The sequence below is a fragment of the Myxine glutinosa genome, chromosome 8 (assembly GCF_964187855.1).
Source record: "Myxine glutinosa chromosome 8, kmMyxGlut1.1, whole genome shotgun sequence".
NCBI lineage: Eukaryota > Metazoa > Chordata > Myxini > Myxiniformes > Myxinidae > Myxine > Myxine glutinosa.
In genome coordinates this window covers 98,584,938-98,612,061 of record NC_136268.1, presented here as the reverse complement: position 1 = coordinate 98,612,061, position 27,124 = coordinate 98,584,938, and the positions used below count along the sequence as shown (strand labels likewise).

At 44.1% G+C, this 27,124-nt stretch overlaps 1 protein-coding gene across 1 annotated transcript in view; it reads right to left on the bottom strand.

The window, feature by feature from the left end:
* The window catches only part of LOC137433154 (uncharacterized), a 432,405-nt gene that overhangs the window by 277,289 nt on the left and 127,992 nt on the right, over nt 1–27,124 (bottom strand). The window contains exons 17-18 of the mRNA XM_078783571.1: nt 15,215–15,259; nt 14,490–14,543 (exon numbers count right to left, since the gene is read on the bottom strand). Coding sequence (XP_078639697.1) covers nt 14,490–14,543; nt 15,215–15,259 — 99 coding nt within the window. The remainder of the gene's footprint in view (nt 1–14,489; nt 14,544–15,214; nt 15,260–27,124) is intronic.

The following is a 27,124-nucleotide window of genomic DNA, read 5'->3' as shown; positions in this document are numbered from 1 at the left end:
ATTTTTGAAATGTGGACGGCAGTACATATTTCTAATAACTGTTCAAATTTCACGAGGAATTGAAGTTATTAACTGGAAACACAATGCAATGTCATATTCAAACCGAAAACCAAACACTGTGTTACGGACACGGTTTTTGGATGTTATTTTACCGAGCGGTGGTGTATTTAACCGCGTCCGAACAGTTACTCCCCGATTAGAACCCGATTCCAACCGAACGTTGACTAATCGCGCTACAGATATTCAATTGGGAAACCTCTAAAGCGACCGAAAGAGAAGAAGAGAGAAGAAAGACAGAGTTTGGAGGAAGAACAGATTTATTATACACACACAAGCAATATTTTAGAGCGACCAATATTATTTACAGCAATAGATGGAAAAGAGCAGTCACACAGTGCATTGTTAACTTATTCTATTTCATTTACTTAATCCCCAAGACAAACGAGTAGGACAGGACGTTCACACTCACACGGTGGATATCGCAGGCAGGTAATGGCTCGAGGTTGATTGCTTGAGAGGAAGGCAAGGTCGGACGCAGCAGCTTTCAACCCCTCGCGGTTTTGGCGGGAAAACCTCCGTCGCGTATCCGCGGCCGTCACGCGCTGGCTCGGCACACCTGCTCCTCTTCCTGGGGTGGAGCCGTCTCCCTCCGTTCAGCGCGTCTCTCCAACGACAGGGGATATTGCAGGCAGGTAGGTAGGTAGGGCTTGCGGTGGATTGCGCTCCTCTTCCAGGTCATCCCCCAGCGTATCTCTCAAGGCCTCTTCGTCAAGCAGTTCCTTACATTCGCTTTTATCACCTCCGGCGGAATTAAGCCGCCGGCTCCGAGGGCACGCCTACCGGGTCACTCACCGCGGTGTTGATTGGCTGTTAGGGCCGGTTCACTCCTGCCCTCTTCTGACGAGGTGGAGACACGCCCTTCTTCTCCGACCCTGTTTCATGGCCAATGGTGGTTGAAGAGAAAAACCGACCAAAATGCGGAAGGCAAATGGAAGGGAGGTTTTGGGGAAATTGGAAGGGCCTACGCTTATTTTGTTTGATACAATGCAAAGTCAATCTAGTGGAAAACACATACTTAGCCTACATGGAATAAGGAAATACACTATTTAAAAGATATATCGTGACCTGCGTGTATGTTCTATGAAATTAATTAGGAGGACGGCTGCGACCATTATTTACATTACCAGGATGTTACCATACCAAAACCATACTCTTCACATCCGTTACCCTTCCTCCAAAATTGTTACACTCCTCAAAACCCGTTACACTTCTCAAAACCCGTTACACTTCTCAAAATCGTTACACTGCACCCTCCTTTCTTCAGGCACGTCCTCGGGCCTACTAGACTTAACTGAGTGTGACATGTAGGTGTAATTCCCTCTACAATTAACCTGACCCTGAGTGTGACAATTTTAAAACACAAATAAGTATGTCCCCCTATTGCATTGCATCCTGTCTAACAGACTCAAGCCCACAGCTAACCGAATTACGGAATTATTCTGAAACTATACATTTACGGTGGGGAGCATTATTTACAATGACGTGATTTCTTATTTACAACGCAACCCAGGACCTGTGTGTTTTTTTCTTTTCTTTTTAGGGAACAAGAGAAAGAAATTCCTGTTGGGAGGGAGGAGACAGCACGCATTGCATCGATGCACCAGTACCAGTACCACCAAAGCACCCAAACACCACAAAGCACCCAAAAGCACCATCCGGTGCGGTCACCATGGCTCATAATAAACACAACAAAACAACTGGTGGTGGTCTTCTCCTTGTCTGCTGGGCCGATGTTCTTCCTGACGTCTTCTGGCTTCATGCGGCCTATTTGGACATAATAAAAAGCACAACTTGTGTTCGTTTTTTATTATTATTTAGGGCCTCAGGGGCCAACTAAGGGTGGTCCACCTGTTTGGCATAGGTGCCACCTTACCGAGGTCCGCAAGCAAGATTCCCTGGCCACTATGGCCGGTCTCCAACAGAGGTGCTCTGCCCCAGAACCTGGGGTCCATCAAGTGGTACTTGGCCGCCGAACAGCGGTCCATAAAGTGGTACATCAACGCAATGCGTGCTGGTTCTGGGAATCTCGGGCGCACAATGGCCACCTCACGCACGCTCCCCTCGGCACCCAATGGCGCACAGGTCATGTGGGAGACAAAAGAAAGACAATTGAGCGAGGGGTAAGGTCACAAGGGTACACGTCAAACAAGGCAATGCAAGGTGAAATGCGTACGGAGGGCGAAGTGAGAAAGCTCGTCCCTACCGTACGTCACCCCCCTGTCACCTACACTACCCTTGCTCTTACCCCATATTTACAAAATCTACCCATTTACAAATTCGTCACTACTGTCACGTCTTCCCCATATTTCCCCTATACCAAATTCGTCTCCACAATCCCTTTACTTCAAAATTTGCCATCACCAATTCATCATCAATCCTCATAAGGAGGGAGAGATGGAATTACGCACAATGTCACACCCACGTCATGATGCGTCTCACAATCCAAACATTTGCATCATAAAAATAATTAAACCATGGCATGGTGTGGAGTTACCTGTCACCTCCGGTGAGTGGGTGCAGATGGTGCGAGGAGATCCTTCATCCTAACTATCCTCTAAATGACTTTAACACACTTTACACTACCCGGGGTCTTTCCCTGCCAATCCATTGGCCAACTTACACTATGGGTTCTAATAACCAATTCCCATTGGCCAAACTGTGGTGCTCCTCAATTTTGGGGTCTCACTCCCCCGATTCATCTCCCGGTGCTCTAGCACAATTTCTGGGCTGCGACGTGTACCTCTCCCAACAGGTCTACCCACCTGCACACCTCCACCACTGTAGTTGCCACCCGAGCCTACCTAGCTCCTCACCCTAACCTAACTACCTGGGGACAGCCCCTCTCCTGGCTCTGTCACCCCATGGTGCCCTCTGGCACTGGGCTACCCGGGTCCGTCCTCCGGATCCTCGGGCCCCATCCACAACAACTACTACCGGCTCCCAGAGCCCACCTGCGGCCTCACCTGGCCGACATCCTCACAGTGGTGGAGTGCCCAAACCAACTACACACACTAACAGGCTACACGCCCAGCCATTTCCACAACACGAATGCACCCATCCAAACATCATTCTTCCAACCGCACCACAGATGCCAATATCCAACCACAATTTACCTGTGCCCTCTACCTAACACTTACACTACCCGCCCCGGGTATCCGCGATGGGGGTCCACTCTTCCCCCATTCACACCTTCGCACCATCCACTCCACTCCACAATTTCCACCATTCTCACTCCACGACCATCCATTTCACTACTCCATACCATTTATTCCATACAGCCACATACACCTGTTCTTCATTCACCTGTCGTTGCACACCTGTGCAATCATACCTGGTGCCACCTGCACCCTCCTTTCTTCCTGGACCATTTGGTCAACACAACACGCAATCACCACTACTCCCTCATACACTGCTCCACACACCTGTTCAGTTGCACACCTGTGCAATCACACCTGTTCCATTCTCACCCGTTCAATCCTCACACACACGGCATCATCTCAGCTAACTTCTCCCCTCTGAAACTTGCGCTTCCCAGTCGTCCCTTTAAACTATTGCGCTCCCACGTCATTATAATCCACACTAATCTACCTGCGTCCCCACTACAGGTATCAGTCACTAACTAACCTTAACGTTACCTAATGTCATCTTCGCTAGATCCCTACAATTATCCAAGCCCTCCCTGGCTCGGTTGTCATAGCCACCCCATAAACTATTGCGCATTTGCCCCCACCTGTGAGGGATGGTGGATTTGCCATCCCACCACATCGGGGGTCTCTCACTACCAATTTCGCTCGTCCAAATCCAACAATTCAAAAATTTTCCATTTACTGCCAATTCTATTCACTTTTCTAAATTTCGTTTTAAATCACTATCACTATCACCATCACCCGTCTACTTATTACATCCTCTCGGTGCGCCAATTCACATCACCCGTCTACTTATTACATCCTCTCGGTGCGCCAATTCACATCTACAGCCCGGCTTCGTACAGCCGAGCAATGAACGCGGGTCGTTTTGTGCCAGCGGCTGGATACGTCCCGCATTCGGGGCAGGGACGGAGGCTTACCCGGGCCGAGATCCCATGCACCACTTCGGCGTGGAGCCATCCAATGTCCCGATCTCGACCTGCCGGCACGTCTCAATAGAAAGTGGTCGCCATGACGACCCTTCCTATCGAGCTGCCCGCTCCGCCTTGTGGAGCCCGGACGCGGCCGCTCCACGCGAGGCCCAGCGTGGATCGCGCACGGCGGTCCTTTCGAACCCGCCGTGGCTCGGATCTCCGCTGGTTCTCGCGGCACGCGAAGCCCGGCACGCACCGAGGGCCCGATCCGGCTAAAAGTCGACCTAACCTTTAACCCGGTTACCGTCGACGCTTCACCTGCAGGCTTACATGCATACGCTACCTCTTTCTTGCTCATACATGCAGCCGTTCCCATTCTCCTCGTACCTTTTCTTTCACACCTCGGTACACTCACTCCGCTCACCGACTTGGTCACACACCTGACCACCGAACACTTTGGCACACATTCGTTGCTCGCACACCTCACCAATACACCGCTTCGCGCCCCTTTCTCGGTCACCTCCTTTGTGACGATCACAGGTGTGCTCTCACCCGCACACCCAACCACGTGCCTCACTACCAACTCAAATGTGCCTTCCCACACACGCTCTACCATTCCAGGTGTGCATCCTTCCATCCCAGGTGTACATCCTCGCCCACCTGTCACAACCAGCTCACGCTCCGTTTCACTCTCACTACTCTCACCTCCACTCTCAGTCGCGCACTCACCCTTACTCTTGACAGCATGCGCTTTCCCCATGCACCCGTCCGTTACACACCTTTCTCGCGCATCCTCCCGCGCACACTTCTTCGTTACTTCCTCCGTAACACTCACCACACCGCGCTTCCCTGTGCTCCCTCGCACACGCGCTTCGACCAATTCACTCTTGACGGCACACTCACTCCTCGGCGTGCACTTTTTCCTCACACACCCCATGGTCGGACATTCTCGCACACCCCTTTTTTCGCACACCTGTCCTGTCACACACCTCACCAACGGCCTTTCACGAACACCCGGATCCAAACCAATCCCCAAGCCGACTGAATCTCCCCTCACATCATGTACATTGCCACTCACCTCCGTACCTCGTCGCACCTTCTCTGCCACCTGCAAACTCTTTATTTGGTTAGTGAGCATCACATCATGATTTGAACACAGACCTTGTACACATTCCATCACTTCCTCCTGGATTTCTCTTTTAGTTTCTGTTCGTCCCTTCTTAATTTCACTCACCTCTTCTCCCACTTCCTCTAATTTTTGTTTAACCTCTTTTATTTCTCGGTGCGTCCCCTCAAGTTCGTCCTCTAAGGCTACCGTGACCGTCTCTATGTGCATCCTCACCTGCCGGTCCTTTGTCTCCATTATCTCTGTCACCTCCTCCACCCTCATTGTCAGTTCCTCCCGTACCATCTGACATTGCCTCTGCGTCGCTATTAATTCGTTTTTAATTTCTTTTTGTGTCGCCTTTAACCCTCCTAGTACCGCCGTGTTCTTTTGAACCTGCTCCACTAACTTAGTTTGTCCCTCTGTCAGCTGCTCCACCTCCTCCGTCAGATCTTCTATTCCCCCTTGTAACTTAGCCGTATTATTCCTCACTTCTTTCTCTATACGCTTTTCGCCTCGCTTTACCTCCTCGCGCAGCCCCGAGACCTCCTCACTCACCCCTCGTCGTATTTCCTCCATCTGGTTCCCCATCTGTTCGATTTCCCGGGCGGATTGTTCCCCCATTTCCCGCAATTTGTCCTCCATCCTATTTTCTAACCCCATTAACCCATTTTTCACCCCCTCTAACTGATTCTCTTGAGCGGCCATTCTGTTTTCTACCCCCATTAACCCATTTTTCACCCCTTCTATCCCATTGTCTAATCCCTCAAATTTCTTGTCTAACTCCTTAAAATTATTGTCTAACCCCTCACCGGTACCCCTCGCTTCGTCCCTCATTACCCCCATTTGGTTTCCCATTACCCCCATTTGGCCCTCTAATCGCTCACTCTGAGCATCCATTTTTGCTTCTAGCCCCATATATGCCATTAGTATGGTTGCATTAATCTGCGCCATGAGGTCCCGCACATCAATTCCCGCTATTTGCGCAGCGGGCGCGGCTACCCCGCGCTCGTGCGAGCCGCCCCTTTGTGCGTCTGATACCACGTGCGCGAGAGCGCCATTTTGCGCGTCTGACACCCCCTCAACCGCCTCCTCATTGCTCTCCTCCTCCCTTTCTTCCACATACATTTCCCCTGGTTCCTGGGTTACCCCTAACCCGTCTATCTCCCCCACCGACATCCGATCGCCTTGATTGTCCATGGCGCGATCTCAAAATTCGGGTTTTATAAAACAACACAATTTCGGCAGCTCGTAATTTTGACCAAAATTTTTTTTTTAAAATTTGGGCCTAACAAATTTAGTCCCGGGTCCGAATCCGACTCCTCGACACCAATTGTTACGGACACGGTTTTTGGATGTTATTTTACCGAGCGGTGGTGTATTTAACCGCGTCCGAACAGTTACTCCCCGATTAGAACCCGATTCCAACCGAACGTTGACTAATCGCGCTACAGATATTCAATTGGGAAACCTCTAAAGCGACCGAAAGAGAAGAAGAGAGAAGAAAGACAGAGTTTGGAGGAAGAACAGATTTATTATACACACACAAGCAATATTTTAGAGCGACCAATATTATTTACAGCAATAGATGGAAAAGAGCAGTCACACAGTGCATTGTTAACTTATTCTATTTCATTTACTTAATCCCCAAGACAAACGAGTAGGACAGGACGTTCACACTCACACGGTGGATATCGCAGGCAGGTAATGGCTCGAGGTTGATTGCTTGAGAGGAAGGCAAGGTCGGACGCAGCAGCTTTCAACCCCTCGCGGTTTTGGCGGGAAAACCTCCGTCGCGTATCCGCGGCCGTCACGCGCTGGCTCGGCACACCTGCTCCTCTTCCTGGGGTGGAGCCGTCTCCCTCCGTTCAGCGCGTCTCTCCAACGACAGGGGATATTGCAGGCAGGTAGGTAGGTAGGGCTTGCGGTGGATTGCGCTCCTCTTCCAGGTCATCCCCCAGCGTATCTCTCAAGGCCTCTTCGTCAAGCAGTTCCTTACATTCGCTTTTATCACCTCCGGCGGAATTAAGCCGCCGGCTCCGAGGGCACGCCTACCGGGTCACTCACCGCGGTGTTGATTGGCTGTTAGGGCCGGTTCACTCCTGCCCTCTTCTGACGAGGTGGAGACACGCCCTTCTTCTCCGACCCTGTTTCATGGCCAATGGTGGTTGAAGAGAAAAACCGACCAAAATGCGGAAGGCAAATGGAAGGGAGGTTTTGGGGAAATTGGAAGGGCCTACGCTTATTTTGTTTGATACAATGCAAAGTCAATCTAGTGGAAAACACATACTTAGCCTACATGGAATAAGGAAATACACTATTTAAAAGATATATCGTGACCTGCGTGTATGTTCTATGAAATTAATTAGGAGGACGGCTGCGACCATTATTTACATTACCAGGATGTTACCATACCAAAACCATACTCTTCACATCCGTTACCCTTCCTCCAAAATTGTTACACTCCTCAAAACCCGTTACACTTCTCAAAACCCGTTACACTTCTCAAAATCGTTACAACTGCATTGGAGTCATCAGGAGAAACCCAGATAAGCAAAGAGCAAAGATGGAGTCATCAGGAAGAACCTGGTTAGGATTCGGGTTTCAGCCACCACTCCACAACGATCAAACCCATCCAGGCGCAGCCAAGTGATCAACAACAACAACAACAACACACAACAGGCATTTAAGGCCATTTTCCCTGCTAGAGCGGAAGTCAGCCTTGTGGTCCCCATGACAATCTTCTCCATTTTGCCCTATTTTCTGCATCTCCCCTTGTTAACCCCCTTGCCCGCATTTCTTCTTCCACCATCTTCAGCCAATTCTTTCTCAGTCTTCCCTGTCCTCTACTTCCTTCTACATTCATTTCCGTCACTCTTCTCAACCAGTCACTTTCATCCTCCCTCAACACATGACCAAACCATCTCAAACTGTTTCTCTTCACAGCATCCATCACAGGCTCTATTCCCATCATCTTTCGCAATTCATCATTTGTCTTGAATTGCATCATTGTCTTGAATTGCGTCTTGAATTGCGCAATTCATCATTGCAGCCAAGTGATCCTTGCAGAAATGTTTTTATGATTGGTGCTTGGGAAATATATGTTATCATATGCAAGTATATTTCTGACAATTTAAATCACAATTTATTGACCCCTCACCCCCCTCCCCATGCTTTATTGCTCAATCTTGTCAGGTTTATGAAGAAATGCTACACAGTTCAGCATTCACTTGGACTGGCTACTGCGTGGATGCTTTCATTACATCACAATTTATTTTATCAGCAGGTTCAACCCACAAAGCCATGTACACCATCATCGTTTTCATCTCCTGATTTTGGACTGTTTGGGCAGTATGTGGAAGAATTTGATTCAATGCAGGGCTGAATGGCCAGCAGACAGGGACATTTCCATGAAATTCTGCAGTCTTTGTCTCTGCAGACGTGTTCCTTGAATGTATCTTCAGTTGGTGGGAGCATAGCTGTTTTTTGTCTGTTGTTGATGCCAATAAATACCTCAACTCATAAAGCGTTGTGATGTTCTTGACTTTCTGTCCATATAAAATCAATACCAATTATCTAGCAGTACAGAATGAAGTCGCTAGGGATGACGGAAGCCCAAACTCATAAAACAAATAAACAGAATTGGCATGCTCTACTAACTTTGTGAAAGTAATGCGCTTGCCAACCTTGAGCAGAGCACTCGTAGTGCCATATCCAGTCAAGGCGTGTTCTGTTGGTAGAATCTGGCACACTTTCTCACCCAGACTTCCAAAAATGGCATATATAAAAAAATAACCACCTTTAGAGGCCATTTTTCCCTGCAAGCGGGGGTTGGCCTTTTTCGGGGACCGTGGTTGTTGTTGTTGTTTTTTTTTGGTCCCCTTTTTTGAAGCAATGTTTTACGGCCGGATGCCCTTCCTGACGCCAACCCTTTTTGCCGCCTTTAACGACAAACAGGGAATTACCAGTGAACTGGTACTCAATTAGCCGACCTCGGAAGGATGACAGGCTGAGTCAACCCCCCTGGCGTTAATTCAGCGATCGACCGGGATTCGAACCCAGGATCCTAGGATCCTAAGCCGGCACCCTAGCCGCTAGCCCAACACCAGGGCATGAACCAGAATATACCTTTTCCCAGGTGACATTTTTCCCAGAGTGGACAGCATGCATGTAAACCTCAGAAGACAAACTCCCTTTACTCTCGAAGAAGAGCACACCCACCTGTTGCGATACCGCCATGCAGCACATAGAGACGGTATTGGGAAGGAGAGGTGTACAATAATTGATTGATCAATTGCGTAATTAAAATCAATATATAATAATCGTAAAATAATTTATTCATCCATTGGCTAATAACATACCTCAACCACCAATATTTCATCCGAAGCGACAACTTTTTGAAAGTTAATCAAATAATACATTAATCGAAAAAAAAGGAATTGATTAATCAATAAATCAAAAATATCCTTTATAGCCACATCACTTGGTCACTGTCGTGTCCAAATATCAGCTTTCTAGCTAAAAAGGTGCCTGAGATATTGCCCAGATGAGAAAGGAAATAAATAAGTGATTAATAATGAAAAATAAATAATAATCATAAAAAATGAAATTATTAATCAATTGGCTACTAGAATATCTAAACCACCACCATTTCATCTGTAACTTAAAAAAATTAATTAACAAGTCATTACTCGAAGAATTAAATAAATAATTGATTAATTGATTAATCAATAAATCAAAAATACCATTTACAGCCAAATCACTTGGTCATTGTCATGTCCGAATATGTGCTTCTTATCTCAAAAGGTGCCTGAGGTATTACACAGATGAGGAAGAAATAAATAAATACTTAATTTTAATTAATCGATATAATAATTAACTCATCAATTGATTAATCAAAAAACAAAAAATAAAGTTTTTGCCAAAGTACTTGCTCACTATTGTGCCAAAATTTCAGCTTCCGAGCTCAAAGGATGGCTGAGATATCGCCCGGACAAACAAAAAAGCAAACAAACAAACAAGTACAGATACATTCAAAGTACACCGCCCCCATGCCGAATAAATAAATATCCTCCAGCGCGGCATTGCCGGGCGCCTCAGGCAGCTCACAGAGACTGCATTGGGAGGGAGAGGTGTACAATAATTGATTGATGAATTGCATAATTAAAATGAATAAATAATTATCATAAAATATTTTCTTAATCAATAATTGGCTAATAGCATGACCTAAACCACCAGTGCTTTATCCGAAGCTTTAACTTTTTGAAAAAGAATTTTTGAAAAATCGACTTCCCATGTGGGAAGTCGATCACATATTTAAACTTTTGCATAAATCAGTTAAGTGGTTTCAGAGAAGTCATTAAAAGAATTTTTCCTTCAATACAATGTGGCTGCTAAACCACATGATGGATGGCATCATCGTTGTCAAAACATTTTTCTCCATGAGTACTTGATCATATACAGTCGTGGCCAAAAATATTAGCACCCTTGCATTTTTTTCAAATAATGCACCATTTCTGCCAGAAAATTGTTGAAATGAAAAATATTTTGGTATCCACATATGTATTTCTTTGGTTTGCAGTGGAACAAAACAAAAAAATATGAAAAAATTACTAAATCTTAGCTTATTCCACACAAATCCTAAAATTGCCCAGACAATATAATTATTGTCACCTTTTAGAAGTTGTTAGAAATAATTAGATTTCAAGCAGGTGATTCTCCTTTACTTTGGAATTGAACTCACCTGTCGTGAGTTGCAGGTGCATGCAATATAAAAATCACTCATTCTACCAGTTTGAATAGAGAAAAGGAGTCATTCTGCTGTTTTGTGTCACTATGTGTACCACAATGAGCATGGAGAAAAGAAAGAAAACCAGAGAATTGTCTGAGGAGGCCAGACAAAAAATTGTAGCCAAGAATGGACAATCTCAAGGCTACAAGTCCATCTCCAGAGACCTTGATGTTCCTGTGTCCACCATACACAATGTTATCAGGAAGTTTAAGGCCCATGGCACTGCAGCCACCCTCCCTGGACGTGGCCGCAAGAGAAAACTTGATCGAAGATTGCAGCGAAGGATTGTTCGAATGGTGGAGAAAGCACCTCAATCAACTGCCAAACAGATTCAAGCTGACCTTCAGACACAAGGTACGACAGTTTCAACTCGCACCATCTGTCGCCAATTCAATTAAAGGGGGTTCTATGGTACAAGACCTAGGAGGACCCCACTGCTGAGAGAGAGACATAAGAAAGCCCGACAGAAGTTTGCCAAAGCACACCTGAACAAGCCAAAATCCTTCTGGGAGAATGTCCTGTGGACAGATGAGACCAAATTAGAGCTTTTTGGTAAAGCACATCATCTCTATGTTTACAGAAAACAAAATGAAGCCTTCAAAGAAAAGAACACCTTCCCTACAGTCAAACATGGAGGAGGTTCAGTGATGTTTTGGGGTTGCTGTGCTGCCTCTGGCACTGGGTGCGTTGAATGTGTGCATGGCATCGTGAAATCAGGAGATTACAAAGGCATTTTGGAGCACAATGTTCAACCCAGTGTCAGAAAGCTGGGTCCCCGTCGAAGGTCATTGGTCTTGCAGCAGGACAATGACCCCAAACACACTTCAAAAAGCACCCAGGAATGGTTCAACACAAAACGCTGGACTGTTCTGAAGTGGCCAGCAACGAGTCCAGATTTAAATCCCATTGAACACCTGTGGGGAAATCTGAAAACAGCAGTTGGGAGAAGGACCCTTCAAATCTGGGCACACGTCAAATTGGGAGTTGGGAGAAGGCACACATCAAATTATGACGTCGTAATGGAGGAACCTATGACATCATCATTAACATATGTTATTCCCCATGGAGAGTTATTTACAATGAGCCGTCTCATTTTTTCTGTGCAGCGCTCTCAAAGATATATAGGTGCAAAGTTTTTCGGTTTTTCCAAGCTGACGCCTTTACCACGTAACATATGACATCATAATTATCATTTAAAAATTCTGCAGGTGGAGTTTGCACCGATGGTGAAAATTTCCTGTCAATCGGACGAAAGGTTGCAGAGAAAATCATATTTATCCTGTGGGGACAAACAAACAAATAGACAAACGGACAGACAAACAAACGGACTCAAATGCAATACCCTCTCCTCAGGCGAGGGTAATAAGCTCAGGTGGCATCAAAATATGAAAACTTAATTTGGAAGGGGGTGAATACTTTCACCAGCCACTGTGTATCTATACACACTTAAAATTTCGTAGAGCTGGCTGTAACTGTTTTCTCAGAATAGTCTCCACAATAAACTTTGCGGAGAATAATGATAATCCTTCTAAGACCAATAGGCTTCCAGCTGGAAGTATCATAACAAAACACGACTGTTTACATGGGAATATGATAATGGTATTTAAGACATTAAAAGGGATTGTTTGGATAGATGCAAAAATAATTTTTTGACTTTAAAGTGGAGAGTATCTCGGATGAGGGGATAGACTATGAAGAGAGAGAGAGAGAGAGAGAGAGAGAGAGAAAGAGACAGAGAGAGACAGAGAGAGAGACAGAGAGAGACAGAGAGAGAGAGAGACAGAGAGAGAAGAAGAGAGGGAGGGAGCAATACAACAGATTGTTCAGGAATTATTTTTTTAAACAGGCATCACTGTATATTGTTTGCGAATCAGTTTGCCAGGGAGAGTTGTGGGAGTGAAAAAAGTCGAATCGTTTTAAAAGGAAAGAGATATAAGCCCCAAGAGGCCGCATAAATGGGAGTATATAGACAGCAGGGAAGAACAAGCGGAGAGCTTCACAAAGTGTTTGCATCTAAGCCTGGGAGTGTGAGATCAAAGCTCCTATTTCCACATCCCACCAATATTTTGCTTATGTCCCTATTTTGCCCTGTGTTAAAAAGCCCTTTTATGAGCTTTGATCTGTACATTAAAAAAAACAACTGAGAAAAGCCAACCAGGGAAGCTGTCTTCTTTCATTTGCTTTATTATGTACAGAGACCAAGGCTGTTATTTTAATGTACACTCAAACTTCACCACTGCTTGCCTGCCTGCACCCTTACCACACGATGGTCTACCTGTATCTACGGTACTTGGTGGTTGGTGAAAAACCAGGCAGGCTCATTAATGACTTTCAAAATCATCAATGTACCATCCTGGCAGGATAGCTTAGAATCCTAACCGAGCTTAGAATCCTGGCAGGATCCTCTTTAAACAGCAACAATGTTGCCAAAACAGTCACCGGGTGGTTTGTCCAGAAAGCCATCAAGAATTCGACTACTCTTAGCGAACGACACCGAGATGTTTCACATCCACCGCCGACTAGCTCGGCCAGACAACTTTCTGATGGAAGGCATACTCCTTGATGCATCAAGCTGCTTGCGAAACACCAGGGTGACCATTTATAGCTCGCTCGGGATTTCAACACAGGATAGGCAGCTCAGAGGCGAGTGCATGAAAGTCAAATATTCCAAGCTATCCTGCCAGTTTGAAAAATTTGAAAAAATATTTCGAGTTTTTTAAAATATATTTTAAAAATCGCTCTCTGGTGCCTGAACCTTTGTAGCTATGTGAAAGGTAATATTAAATTATCCCCGATTAGTGCGTGTGTGTGTGTGTGTGTGTGTGTGTGTGTGTGTGTGTGTGTGTGTGTGTGTGTGTGTGTGTGTGTGTTATCATATTATTAAATATAAATTTTCCTTAGTGGGATGGTAGGGAGGTGTTTTAGGCACCCACAAAAATAGAAGAAGAAAAAAACATCGATTTCTTCAAAATGCCAACAGGGTTATAACATCACCAGGGAACGCCAGGTACACCTGCTAGTAATATATAAATAAAAGGTGAGAGAAGGGTGGTGATACATATACATTTAAGAAAATAGAAATGATAAGTAAAGTAGTATTGGGGTGGAGGTGGGGGCAGGGAGGGGGGAGGGGGGAGGGAGGTCAGAGGGAGGGGGGAGAGAGGGAGGACAGCAGAGTGACAGTTGAACAAGAGGAAGTAAGTGGAAGTGGTAGGGGGTGGAGGGGATGTGGCAGACAAGGGTAATGAGGTTCAGATGGGATTGGGCATATTGAGGCACATGGATGAGGCATATTAGCATGGCGTGTGGGAGGTTGGGAGAGGAGGAAGGTGAGGGGGTGAAGGGAAGATGAAAAAGAACATTTCATGTTTTGTGCACATACTTGCTCCTTAGCATGACTCTTGCCCTCAGCAATAACGTTTGACAGCTTAATGAGCAAATAAATATATTAACATATTAGAATTGCAAATTACCTTCTGTCCTTTCTTTCCATAGTTTCCCCTTACTCCTGGTGTACCTGCAGGCCCCTAAACAGAAACACATGTCAAGCACACTCATGGTCAACGAAATAAATTCGCAAGACATTCATCGAGGGGAAAATTATGGCATCATCAAATGACATTTGTAGAATGCAGAGATTATTTGAGAATGATCCAGGTACACATAAAATAAAGCAGATTTAATAAAATGATAACGACCTTTTTGTATCACAAAATGTTGGTTAAGCTTCATTATAAATACTTGCATGTGTTATCAATGACATTTGATAGATCTTCAGTGCACAGATTACAGGCACATTTGTTGAAACGTAAAGAAAACATTTCATAACAGGTTCAAATATTTTCAAAATGGGGAAATAAAACGTAAATAAACTTGTGTTGGCAGAAAGTTCGTCGAAAAGAATAGCACACGATGTAAATTGTTTTGGAGAGCTAAACATACCCTGCAGCTGGCCAAGTTAGCAGACATTACCATTTCCTGTTTTGATACGAAGTGACTTCAACACTGTTTCCAGCAATAAGTTATTGGCAAATAATATTACACTGTGCACAAAGCTCTGAACACAGGATGTTATCTATGCAGAGGTTTCCGGTGGCATGCAATACGTATTTCTTAGCAGTGCTATTTCCTTTATGTGGACACAAAAGTGGGAAACTGTGTCGAGGATGATCAACTCTGTACACATTGGCATTCCTACCATATCTCCTTTTCCCCCTGGGAATCCATCTGCTCCTGACAGTCCCTTTAACGAGATGCAGACACACACACACAGATGACACCATTCATTTCCGACATCACAAAACCATCATAATAACATTGCAAATGATGTGCAAACGATGGAATGATGATCAGTATAATCACAATCTTTTTAATTGCATTCAGTGATTAATTACAAGGGATTACACTCCTTGATTAGCCTGGTGTTGGCCAAATGGTTAGATCCACTTTCCTGAAATACCGACTTCTTTCCCGGAATTCCTAGCAGTGTCCATGTGTTTTTTCACCTCTCCCACCCCCCCCCCCCCCCTTCCCACGCCTCATCCCCCCCAAGCCCTCTCCTTCCCACAGATCTCCCGATGTCCCTGCTCTCAAATATTGTACTTTTGTGCTTCCCCCACTGTCTCCATCTTGTCTCCCGCTCCCTTTATTTCGTCTTATGTGTCCGTTATTTTTTGTCATTAATGTTGGCTCTTACGCGAGCCTCGATCTTGTATACAAAAAAAAAAAAAGAAAAAAAAAAAGGTGGCTGTCTTAAGGTCGTTTGGTCCCGAGGTCAAGCCCCTGCCATGTTGTTGAAGTAACTCCAGCTGGGTTGACTTGGTCTGCCATCCTGCTGAGGTCAGCAAAGATGAGTACCAGCCACCTGGGATGAATGAGCCATTCGAGTATCCTGCGGTCGGAGTGTCGACCCATCCAAAATTGTGCCCAATAGCCTAGAAACTGCTTCCGCAACCCTATGCATCTGAAGATGCAAAAAAGGAGTGGTCATGCTCCTTGATAATGATAATGCATCGGTTTGCTGTGACCCATTGATTTATTCCATGCAAGGTACGATATTACCCAAAGCAGAATACAGCGCAGAAATAAGGCCATGCTGCACTTCAATTGCACAGTTCAGATGATATTAGATCACAGCAGCACAGCCAAGCAAGCTGTTCAAATCCCCAGAAAATTTGCCATTTCGAAAGACTAAAATTATTTTCAACTTCATGAGAATGATTAAAGCACAGGAAGTATTGTGAATGGGAAAGCATCCAAATTTAAGCAAGTGATTTTAAACAGCTGATAAATTGATTCATTTCATTTTGTTTTATTGAAGTCAGTAGATAATGTTTTAAGGTTGACTATCACAGGAGGTCAATTCTTCAGCATACAGTAAGGATATACCCTTATAGAAGACACACAATTCCTGATATTTCCTATGGCTGTGTGTGCTAACAGCTCTATACAATGCCCAAGGCCACATGCAATGCAGCTGGAGATGTCCTGATGGAACATTTGCATCTGCAGATGTTCTGGACTCCATCCCAGATACAGAAAACGAGGTTCTGAGAGTCCACAGAATGTGCACTCTTGGCCGACTAATGTGGAACGACAGGTGTCACCGTTTATGTAATCTTTGCAGTTGGAATGTCCATTACGCTTGGTTGACTCCATGCATTTAAACACATGTTAGGTCCTAATTTTGTCTTCAGAATCTGCCAAAGTTCACATAGTGTTCTTTTATACACATCCAAACTAATGGATGTGTATGATCATCCAATGTGGCTTGCTTCGGCCAGAACACATGCGTTTTCTCTGGTGGATCCTTATGGTGACATTGTGGTGAAGAAGTAAAGATTCACAGCTTTGCATTGGTGATGGCGAAGTGTTTTCACTGCTAATAGTTATGGTGGGTGTGGATAAGATGCGATGACGAGGAGAGCAGAGATCTCTATAAGAAACATAATGAATGGGAATATAACGAAAAGATAAATAGGCAAGAAAGTCTTGCCATACCGTACTTGTTTATCTTCAAATCTCATCAACCAGGATGTGGAAGGAAAAAAAAATCAATCAGAGTATTGTATGGTTAGACCAACAAGCCAAGTGTCTCCAACACAACTAAAGTTAAAGCATTATCGATAGGTGCTGTCTGTAAGCAAATTTGAAGTTAAACAAGCATTCTGAGTATTGCGCTGCAATACATGTCCCCTACCGGCAGTCTGTCGTCCGGAAAACTGTTGGGGAAATTACCAAAGTTCAAAGTGCCATAACTTTGTCAAAAATGATCGAAACGTCGTGAAGTTCGAACTTGATCTGTAACTTATAATGAGGAAACCATGTACCAAGTTTGAAATCATTAGCATTAAGAGTTTAGGAAAAAAAAGTCCGGAAAACTGTTCTTTGCATGACGGACGGACAGACGGACAGACGGAGGGATGGAGTGCAAACCTATAGTCCCCTCTGGTGTACACCGGTAGGGGACTAACAACAAAGGTACAGCAGTAGATGACTGTTTTCAAATAGAAACACCTTCACTGTTATGGTATCAGGAAACACGTCACACTTTCTCTTGATACATGGATCCTGACCAACAGGATGCAAAAAATATATAACCAGAAACATGTCTGGGATTGGTGCCCCTTACCTGGGCAAGCACTGGTGCATGTGTGGGGTGGTGCCCTTCCGCTGGGTGGGCACGGATGCTGCCATTCCCCTGAGCTAAAGCGGATAGTGCTTCTTCCTTTAGCGAGTGAAGATGGTTCCTCTCTTTAGGGCTAGTGCGAATGGGGCCCCTCTCCTGAACGAGCATGGATGGTGCCCTTCCCATGGGCGAGTGAGGATGGTGCCCCTCCCCTGGGCTTGTGTGGATAGTGTCCATCCTCTGGATGTACCGCTGCCCCCTGGGGTTTAGAGCTGGAATTTGTAACGTTCAGGGTGCTGGGAATTGGCTCACCTACTCTTCGTGGAGGATACCATGGAATCTTTAACATCCACCAAGTAATACCGGCAAACTGGATGCCCAGCTTAATGTCCATCCAAAGGATGACGCCTGCACAATGAATCGCCCTGCATGTGAAAAACTAAAGTGACAGTTTATAGCTGGGCCGAGATTGGAAAGAATTCAAATTAACAAAGGAGATTCCTTTTCGTTTGGTGATTTGATGTGGCATCCATTCAATTCCATCTTTTGGAATGAATACAACAATTTTCTGTGTTTTGCTGTATTCTATCACTATTATTCAATGACTCTTTTGCACTGAGTGGCACTTCCATGTAGCAGCAACATCCATTCCATCTTTTTAATTTAATTCAAGGGATTACAAATGTCTTAACAACTCCATACGCCATACTTTGTGCCATCTTTTGGGGGTCACACAGGGGCTTTCCACATTTGAGAATTCAACTATGCCATTCACTGGATTCAGCTACGAAATGCAGTTTGTTCAGCTGCTCCGCTGCCCAACTACTCAGCTACTTGGCTATGTTAGGCTCTCTAGATTATTGCATGTTCAGTTCTCATCGTATTGAACAGCTCGTACATGTGTGCTTTGCTTCCTCATGCTGTGCTGAATGCAGTGCTGGGTTTGCCACAAGGTTGCATTTACCAACTTTGGCATGCATTTCGGCTTACAACATAGTTTGCTGCGATCACATAGAGACATGCTTTGTGCTTTGCTTTGCTCTTAATGACGGGTTCTAAAAGGACACAAAAGCACAAGCTGAAGGCTATATTAATGGAGGAGAATGTGACTGCTGTTATGCATGTGAAAGCTCAGGAATAGATCCGTAGCATCACCAGAAACATCATAATTAGAGCTGCTGGAGTCTATGAATGGAAGAAGTGGGATGCAATCTGCTTGGGGATTTACCAATGAAAGGCCAGTAATGGTGCATCATGCTCAGCGGATAGAAGCAGATAGAAGATATGCTGCTAATTTGGTTTCCATGTCTGCAGAAGAACATTCCATTTAGATTTACAACAGCCTTTCTGCTTCTTCCAACGTGGCCAGCATTGAATCATTCTTGGCAAGTATTAGATGGCTGGATCGTATCAATAAGCATTATAGCCTCCATCTAGTGTTGGTGCAGGGATAAAGTGCCAGTGCAAATATGACTGCTGTGCAACCCTTTAAGGAGGAGTTTGTCTGGCTTTGTGTGGAGGATTCGCCAGAGCAAGGTTATAGTGTCGATGGAACCGAGTTGTTTTGTAGGAAAATGCCAAACAAGACTTTCCTGGCAAGGGAAGATGCATCTGCACCCGGATTTAAATCATCTAATGAGCACATCTCCACTTCCAACCAAGAAGCTCCATTTGCACTTCCATCTGCATCCCCATGGATCATATCTTCAGTTTCATTGCCAACTCTCTTTCCAGCTGCAACTCCACCTTATCCACATCACTATCTTTATATTTTCACTGGGAAGAATATTTTTTATTTTATGATGCAAGTGCATGCATATTATATGTGCTGTGGAACATAAAGGTCTGAGAGTCCTGTGTTCTTTAAAAGCTTTTGATTGGAGTGCAAATTATCAGTGTGTCATGTACTACCGTCAGTAAGTCCACGCACCACCAATGCTTCTTTACTGGGGTTAATAAATTCACTTAACCTCTGCTATATTTTCCACCACTGTTCAATCACAACTAAACAACTAGAACTGTGAGATGATCGACTTCCAGCCGGGTCGGATACAGATCAAGTTGTATTAAAAGGCTTTTGCTTTGATCCAATATGGCTGCCAGACCATGTGACTGATGACGTCATCATTACCAATCCGTTTTCCATGTGTGAAGTCGATCACATATTTCAAGTTTCATATCAATCGGTTAAGCGGTTTCAGAGAATAATATTTTAAAAGTTTTCCTTCAATCCAATATGACTGCCAAACCACATGACCGATTACATAATCATTGTCAAAATTGTTTCCACATGTGTACTTGATCATATATTTAAAGTTTCATATTGAGTGGTTAGCAGATCCAGAGAAGAAGATTAAAAATAAAATTCCCTTCGATCCGATATGGTTGCCAAACATGGGACGGATGACGTCATCGTTGTCAAAAATGTTTCCCCATGGGTAATCGATCAAATGTGTAAAGTTATGTATTCATCGGTTAAGCGGTGTTGGAGAGGTTGACTTTTAAAGGTTTTTTCAATCTAATATGGCTACCAATCCATGTTACCGATTTTTTTTTTCAACTTTCATCCCCATGGGTAATCGATTATGTTTAAAGTTTTGCTTTGATTGGTTTAGCAGTTTCAGAGAAGAATACATATTTTTAAACGTTTTTCCTTCAATCCAATTTGGCTGCCAAACTGTGATTGATGATGTCGTTGTGAAAAATATTTCCCCGTGGGTAATCGTTTATATGTGTAAAGTTTTGTATTGATCGATTCAGCAGTTTCAGGGGAGAGAATTTTTAAAGGTTTTTTTTTTTCAAACCAATATGGCTGCCAAATCACGTGATCGATGACAGGTTGTTTTTTTTCAAACTTGTATCTCCATGGATAGTTGATCATTTGTTGAAAGTTTTGCCTTGATCGGTTCAGTGGTTTCAGAGAAGAAGATCTTTTTTCCTTAAATCCAATATGACGGCCAAAAAAGGTCAAAGTTGGATAAACAAAAATTGTCACGCACGAGCTAACAGTTAAAGTTTCGTAAAGCTGGCTGTCACGGTTTTCTCAGAATCGCCTCCACAAACCTTGCCTAGAATAATAATAATCTTTACAAGAACAATACGCTTCCAGCTGGAAACCTAATAATGCCCTACTTCTTAAAATGTAAAATGTATGACAGGATGTGACAGAGGCTAGTTGAATTCATCCTGAACCCTGAACAAACGACAAATATTCCTGACAGTTTCACTTGAATGTCAGACCTGACCAACGAGTTAGTGGAAGACTTGGGCCAACCCCATAAGAATATGGGATAAATTTGGACTGAAAAGAAGTGGATCTTATTACTTTTTTAATTAAGGCCATTATTGTTTAGTTGAGCTGCATACATTTTGCATCCGCTCTCTCTCTATTGTCTAGACTCTAGACTCTTTAATTACCACATATTCTGAATCTTTTCAATACATTGTAGCCCCATAAACATCATAAACTCCATTTAATATATCTTGTCATGTAAAATAGAATCCAACAATTCTCATGAAGCCATTAATTTGAATTATCTGTGGCCTGTGGAATGAATCTTTTAATCTTAACGAGACTCTAATTTATTTCTTTACAAGCCATTTGTTCATAATTCACAATATTGCGCTTCTTTGTAAAGTATTTGTTCTACATATTTATTGATTATTCATTTGTTGTTGTTAGAGTCTGTTAGGCCAAATCAGAAGACAGTGTTGAAGGCAAGCATGGAAATATAACATTGTGTGGTCATTTGTTTCATTGCAAGCCTGCTCAAACTTCTAGAAATTTCTAACCTTTTCAGTTTTATTTACCTACTTTAACAGGCAATTGCAATCTCTTCTTTTAAGAACTTTTTTTTTCCCTCTGGCTTAAGATCTTAGGGTCGAGAGTTTGAGTCCATGTTATGCCGTTGATATAACACCGCGTGGGTTAACTCAGCCTGTCTTCCTTCCGAGGTCGGCAAAATGAGTACCAGCTTATTGGGAAGAATGAACCATTCGCGTATCTTGCATCGGAGTGGCGACCCGTCCAGGATTGTACTCTTTAGCCAATGAAACGACCTCAGCAGCTCCTATGCTCATCACACCATGAAAGGAATGGTTATTAGCCCCTGCTGGATTTAGTCCGAAACGGGGCCTTATGGATTGGGTCTCATCCGTCCATCCGTATGTGCACAACCATATCTCGATGTATGGACCGATTTTGTTAAAACTTGGTGCAAAGACATACATAATGGTATACATATGCACATCATTTTGTTTCACGATGCGATCAAAGATGGCCGACTGACAGTCATTTTAGTTGGAAAATACCTGATATTGACCACGACCTCAACCATTTCTCGACATGCATGGACCGATTTTCTTCAAACTTGGCACAAAGACAATACATGAGTATACAGTCACGTGAAAAAGTAAGTACACCCCCATGTGAAGTTTTGACTTTTTCAACATATTTCAACGTACAACTATTTGATCTTCATTTCAACAATATTGATAGATAAAGGTGATATAATATAACAAATATCATGAAACATTTACATTTTGTAGTCCATTGTATAATTTAAATAAACATAAATGCAAATTTCGCATGTGGAAAAAGTAAGTACACCCTTGGCTCTAATAGGTGGTATTGCCCCCTTTGGCAGAAACAACCTCAAGAAGGCGTTTCTTATAACTGTCCACCAGTCTCTGACATCGACAGGGAGAAATTTTTGCCCACTCCTCCATGCAGAATTCTTTCAGCTGTGCGATGTTTGAGGGGTTTCTTGCATGCACAGCTCGTTTGAAATCCCCCCACAACATCTCGATGGGATTTAGATCCGGGCTTTGACTTGGCCATTCCAGAACCCTCCATTTCTTTCTTTTCAGCCATTCCTTGGTGGATTTACTGGTATGTTTAGGGTCATTGTCATGTTGCAAGGTCCACCTTCGGTTGAGCCTCAACTTTCCGACAGATGGCCTCACATTATCCTCAAGCACCCTCTGATGCAATGAAGAATTCATAGTGGAGTCGATGATGGTGAGCTGCCCAGGCCCTGATGCAGCAACGCTGCCCCAAACCATAATATTTCCACCACAATGCTTTACAGTTGGTATCAGACTCTTGTGGTCAAATACTGTCTTTGGTTTTCGCCAAACATGTCTTCTGGTACTGTGGCCAAATAGCTCTACCTTTGACTCATATGTCCAGAGCACATTGTTCCAGAAGTGCTGGTCTTTGTCTAGGTGTTCATTGGCAAACTTTAGTCTTGCCCTGATGTTCTTTCTGGAGAGAAAAGGTTTCCTCCTGGCACACCTCCCATGTAGATCAAATTTGTGCAGCCTCTTTCTAATGGTAGACTCGTGCACTTTGACATCAACAGTGGCAAGAGCTACCTGTAGGTCCCGTGATGACATTCTGGGGTTCTTAGAGACTTCTTTCAGCATCTTGTGGTCTGCTCTCGGGCTGAACTTGCTGGGGCGGCCTGGCCTGAACAAGTTGGCAGTTGTTTGGAATCTTCTCCACTTGTAGATGATCTTCCGGACAGTCGAATGATTGATTTCAAATTGTTTGGATATCTTTTTAAATCCCTTCGCAGACTCGTAGGCATCAATAACTTTCTTTCTGAAGGCCTCAGAGAGCTCTTTTGATCTAGGCATGGTGACGCCACACACTTTAACAACAAAGAGCAAACCAAACTAAATGTCTGAGGTTTAAATAAGACAGGTTCCTCTAAGATCCTCTCTAACGATGTTCTAATCATTTGCACCTGAGCTGGTGCACCTGATTCTAATTTTATGTATTTGAAGTAATGATAAATGTCGGGGTGTACTTACTTTTTCCACATGCAAAATTTGCATTTATGTTTATTTAAATTATACAATGGATTACAAAATGTAAATGTTCATGATATTTGTTATATTATATCACCTTTATCTATCAATATTGTTGAAATGAAGATCAAATAGCTGTATGTTGAAATATGTTGAAAAAGTCAAAACTTTACATGGGGTGTACTTACCTTTTCACTTGACTGTATATATGCAGAAGATTTTGTTTTGTAATCAGACCAAAGATGGCTGACTGATGGACTTTAACTCCATACAGCCAGATTACTAAAACCATGAGGGCTATGACATTTTATGTCTTTTTATGCCTCCGCCCCGAAGGTGACCGGAGGCATTATGTTTTTGGGTTGTCTATCTGTCCGTCCGTCTGTCCTTATGGGTTAAACCGGTATGAGCTAAACCTCGTTTTTCTCAGCAAACACATGGCTGATTGAGATGAAACTTTCCAGCCTCCTCTTCGTTTGTATTGTTACATCCTTGTCTTTCCAGATCTTTGTCAATCCTGACATTGCCATTCACAGTCTATCGATTTCTCCTCTACATTTTTCACTCACTTCAATCTTAGAACCCAGGAAGATGAAACTTTCCACTATTTACACTTGATTGTCTCCCAATCTGAACACATCGATATTTTCAGTTCATAAGATTTCAGACTTTTTTAGGTTTAAATAAAGACCAGCATTTTCATTTTCTTTCTTCAATGTCTTCATCAGTTTCACCAAGACCTCTTTACTTTCTGCTAAAAAAGTGGAGTATTGTCCCATCATCTCCAGAGGCTCTATTGTGAAGGCCTCTACATCTTTGGCCTCCATTTGGCAATCCATTTGGCTCCATTACGGATTTCACACATCTGGGGCCCATTTCATAGAGTCGAATTTAATCAACTGTTCACCTGATGACCACCCGAAAGATCGTTCTCGTGTGCCGGGCAAATTGTGTCCACCGTGTCCAGCAACTGCTCACCCCCCACAACATTTCTTAAGTAAATGCGAGTTTCTTCCCGAGCCTGACCATCGCTGTATGGCTGGTACTCGTCACGTGGGGATTAGCAACTACAATAGTGAGGAAGAAGAAGAATACAACAGACTGTGAGTTACCGACTGTTCCGACGGGGAAGAAGAAGAACACAACTTTGACGTGAAATCTGAGCATCGTGCCTACGAGGTCAGTGTTTGTGACATGGGAATTAACAACTACCCATTAACGATCAATGACTTATGAAGAAGAAGAGGAGGAGGAAGACAACCTTGGTGTAGAGTCTGACCCTCATGCTTATGAGGACCTTGATGTGAAGCCTTTGTGGATTTAATACGACAGTGAAGAAGAAGAACAGTACAACAGACTCTGGATTACCAACTGTTCCGACAGGGAAGAAGAAGAAGAGCACAATTTGACGTGAAACCTCAGCCTCATGCCTACGAGGTCAGTGATTGTTGCGAGTAACGACTACACATTAACGATTGTAATGTAGCAGATGAGGAGGATGACAACCTTGCGCCTCATGCCTATAAAGTTAGTGCTCGGCACGCGTGGTTTAACCACTGTTCTGAAGAAGAAGAAGACAACATTGATGTGAGACCTGAGCCTCCCAGCCCCAAGCTGGCTCAGAGATGTGGGAATGGGAATGTGCTCGTGGGAACCCTATTGGTGATTGTAAATGATATCAGCCTGCATCAAGATTCGCCACTCATGACAACCTCTGACATTGAACAGATTTACTGTGGAGAGAAACCTATGCGATTTTGGCCTGAGCCTTGCTTTGTTCACTCTGTAGCTGATCAGGGCAGAAGTTCTAGCACCACGGACCTCCCCATAAAGCTCGGTGCATACTTTCCTTACCTGGCTATTGAGCAGACAACTGTGAGCTCCCCGGACACGGTAGCAGTTCCCTTTGCTGCTGACATCTTTAAATACTACCGCCGGTTGGTCCTTGTTCTTCGGGGGACTGTCGCTTCCTTCACTACCTCCTGTATTGTCAATGATGGGCATAGGGTGACACTGCTCAATGCTCTGACTCGTTTGTGTGTGGATTTGCCTCCCGTTGGTAGCCTCGTTTGCCTCGCTGTGGATCGTGGCGTGTCCTCGGCACGACACCGACATATTGTGGCATCACTGGACCACCCGTGGTGTTCCGTCAATGGAATCCTGGATGGACAGCTGCATTTATCCGCCTATGGGGTTCGCCAGGACGGATGTTGTCTGGTTCCAGCTCACGTCCATCCTTCCTCCGCCGGCACGATCTTCCAACCCTATCAGTGTTAGTCTGATTGCGACCTGGAGTATACCGGGGATTGTTGGACTCCACCGCCCCCTGTGTCACCACTTATACCGCTTCTTCCGGCTGTGCCGCTCTGGGTCACGGAGGTCCCTTTGGAGGTTGCCACAGCCGTACAGCCTGATATGGATTGCTACCTTCCACGCTGTGGTCACCCAGTCATCCAGTCAGCCAGTCAGTCATCCATGCTTCGGTGCTACAGCTGACCGGCCCTCAGCTATCATCTGCACCCGACCTGCGTGACTCCAGTCACGCTTGGCGACCGCCTGGATGTCTGCAAGATTAGTCTTATCCTGATTGTGTTGATATTGTAAAGGCTCATATCTACAGTAATGTTTTCAGTTAGTGCTAATTGTTGATTGACGTCGATGCATGTGATAACTTTTCCCTGAGTTGTTTCCACCCCATTGGTGGTTTTAGTTCAATTCCATCTTCATATATGACATGCTATACTAACCCATGACATCTACCAGTGATTTGTTCATAGTCTGGGCACTATTTTTGTTTGATTTAATCCACATATATGTTGATGCTTACATGCTATACTAACCCATGACATCCATCAGTGATTTGTTTTGAGTCTGGGTGCTATGTTCATTTGGTTTAATCTACATGTATGTTCTTGATGTCCACATGCTATACTAACCCATGACAATGGGTAGTGTAATATGAAAGATGATTAATAACATCCCAACTGCTATATATAATATGTTGATCTGCGATTGAACTCTCCTGACTAATGCCTACTCATTTGGTTATTGTGCGTGGGAGTTCAAACAGAAGTCAAAGGGAAATATGATCTCGCCATTGTTTGTTTATGTATATATGGTGGTTGGGTTGACTGCAGGTAGGTGTTGCTGTTGGCCATCATGTGTCCCTGCTTCTGTGTTCTGGACCGAGTTGACAACCCTAACTCTATAACCGGCTCTCGTTAATTGTTGTACATTTCCTTGGTTCCAATCTAGTATAAAATTATGGATCCGGTTGTATGCAGTATAGTGATCAGCAAGAGAAAAACCGTCGTCACGCCGTTATATGTTCATGTGATTACTATTGGTGACGTAGGCATATGCATCGTCGCTGTCGCGCATGCGCGGCCCGGCGGTTCCTGTGTCTTCCATCTTGGTGTGTGGTTCCCTCTTGCCTCGACATCCGATAAAGTGCGATGATTAAAAGCTGATGTAACAAAGCTTGACCGTGTTTTGGTTGGGCATTCGCTCTGAACGAAGGAGAGGTGTTTACCTTCGCTGGCGATATTCTATATTAGGAATCCAATCAAATTCCTGGAAAATAGTTTTTGTGAGCCACAACGATTATATTATATAGAGGAAAATATAATCCAGGATTTTGTTAGTACAAAGAACAAAGTTGGGGGA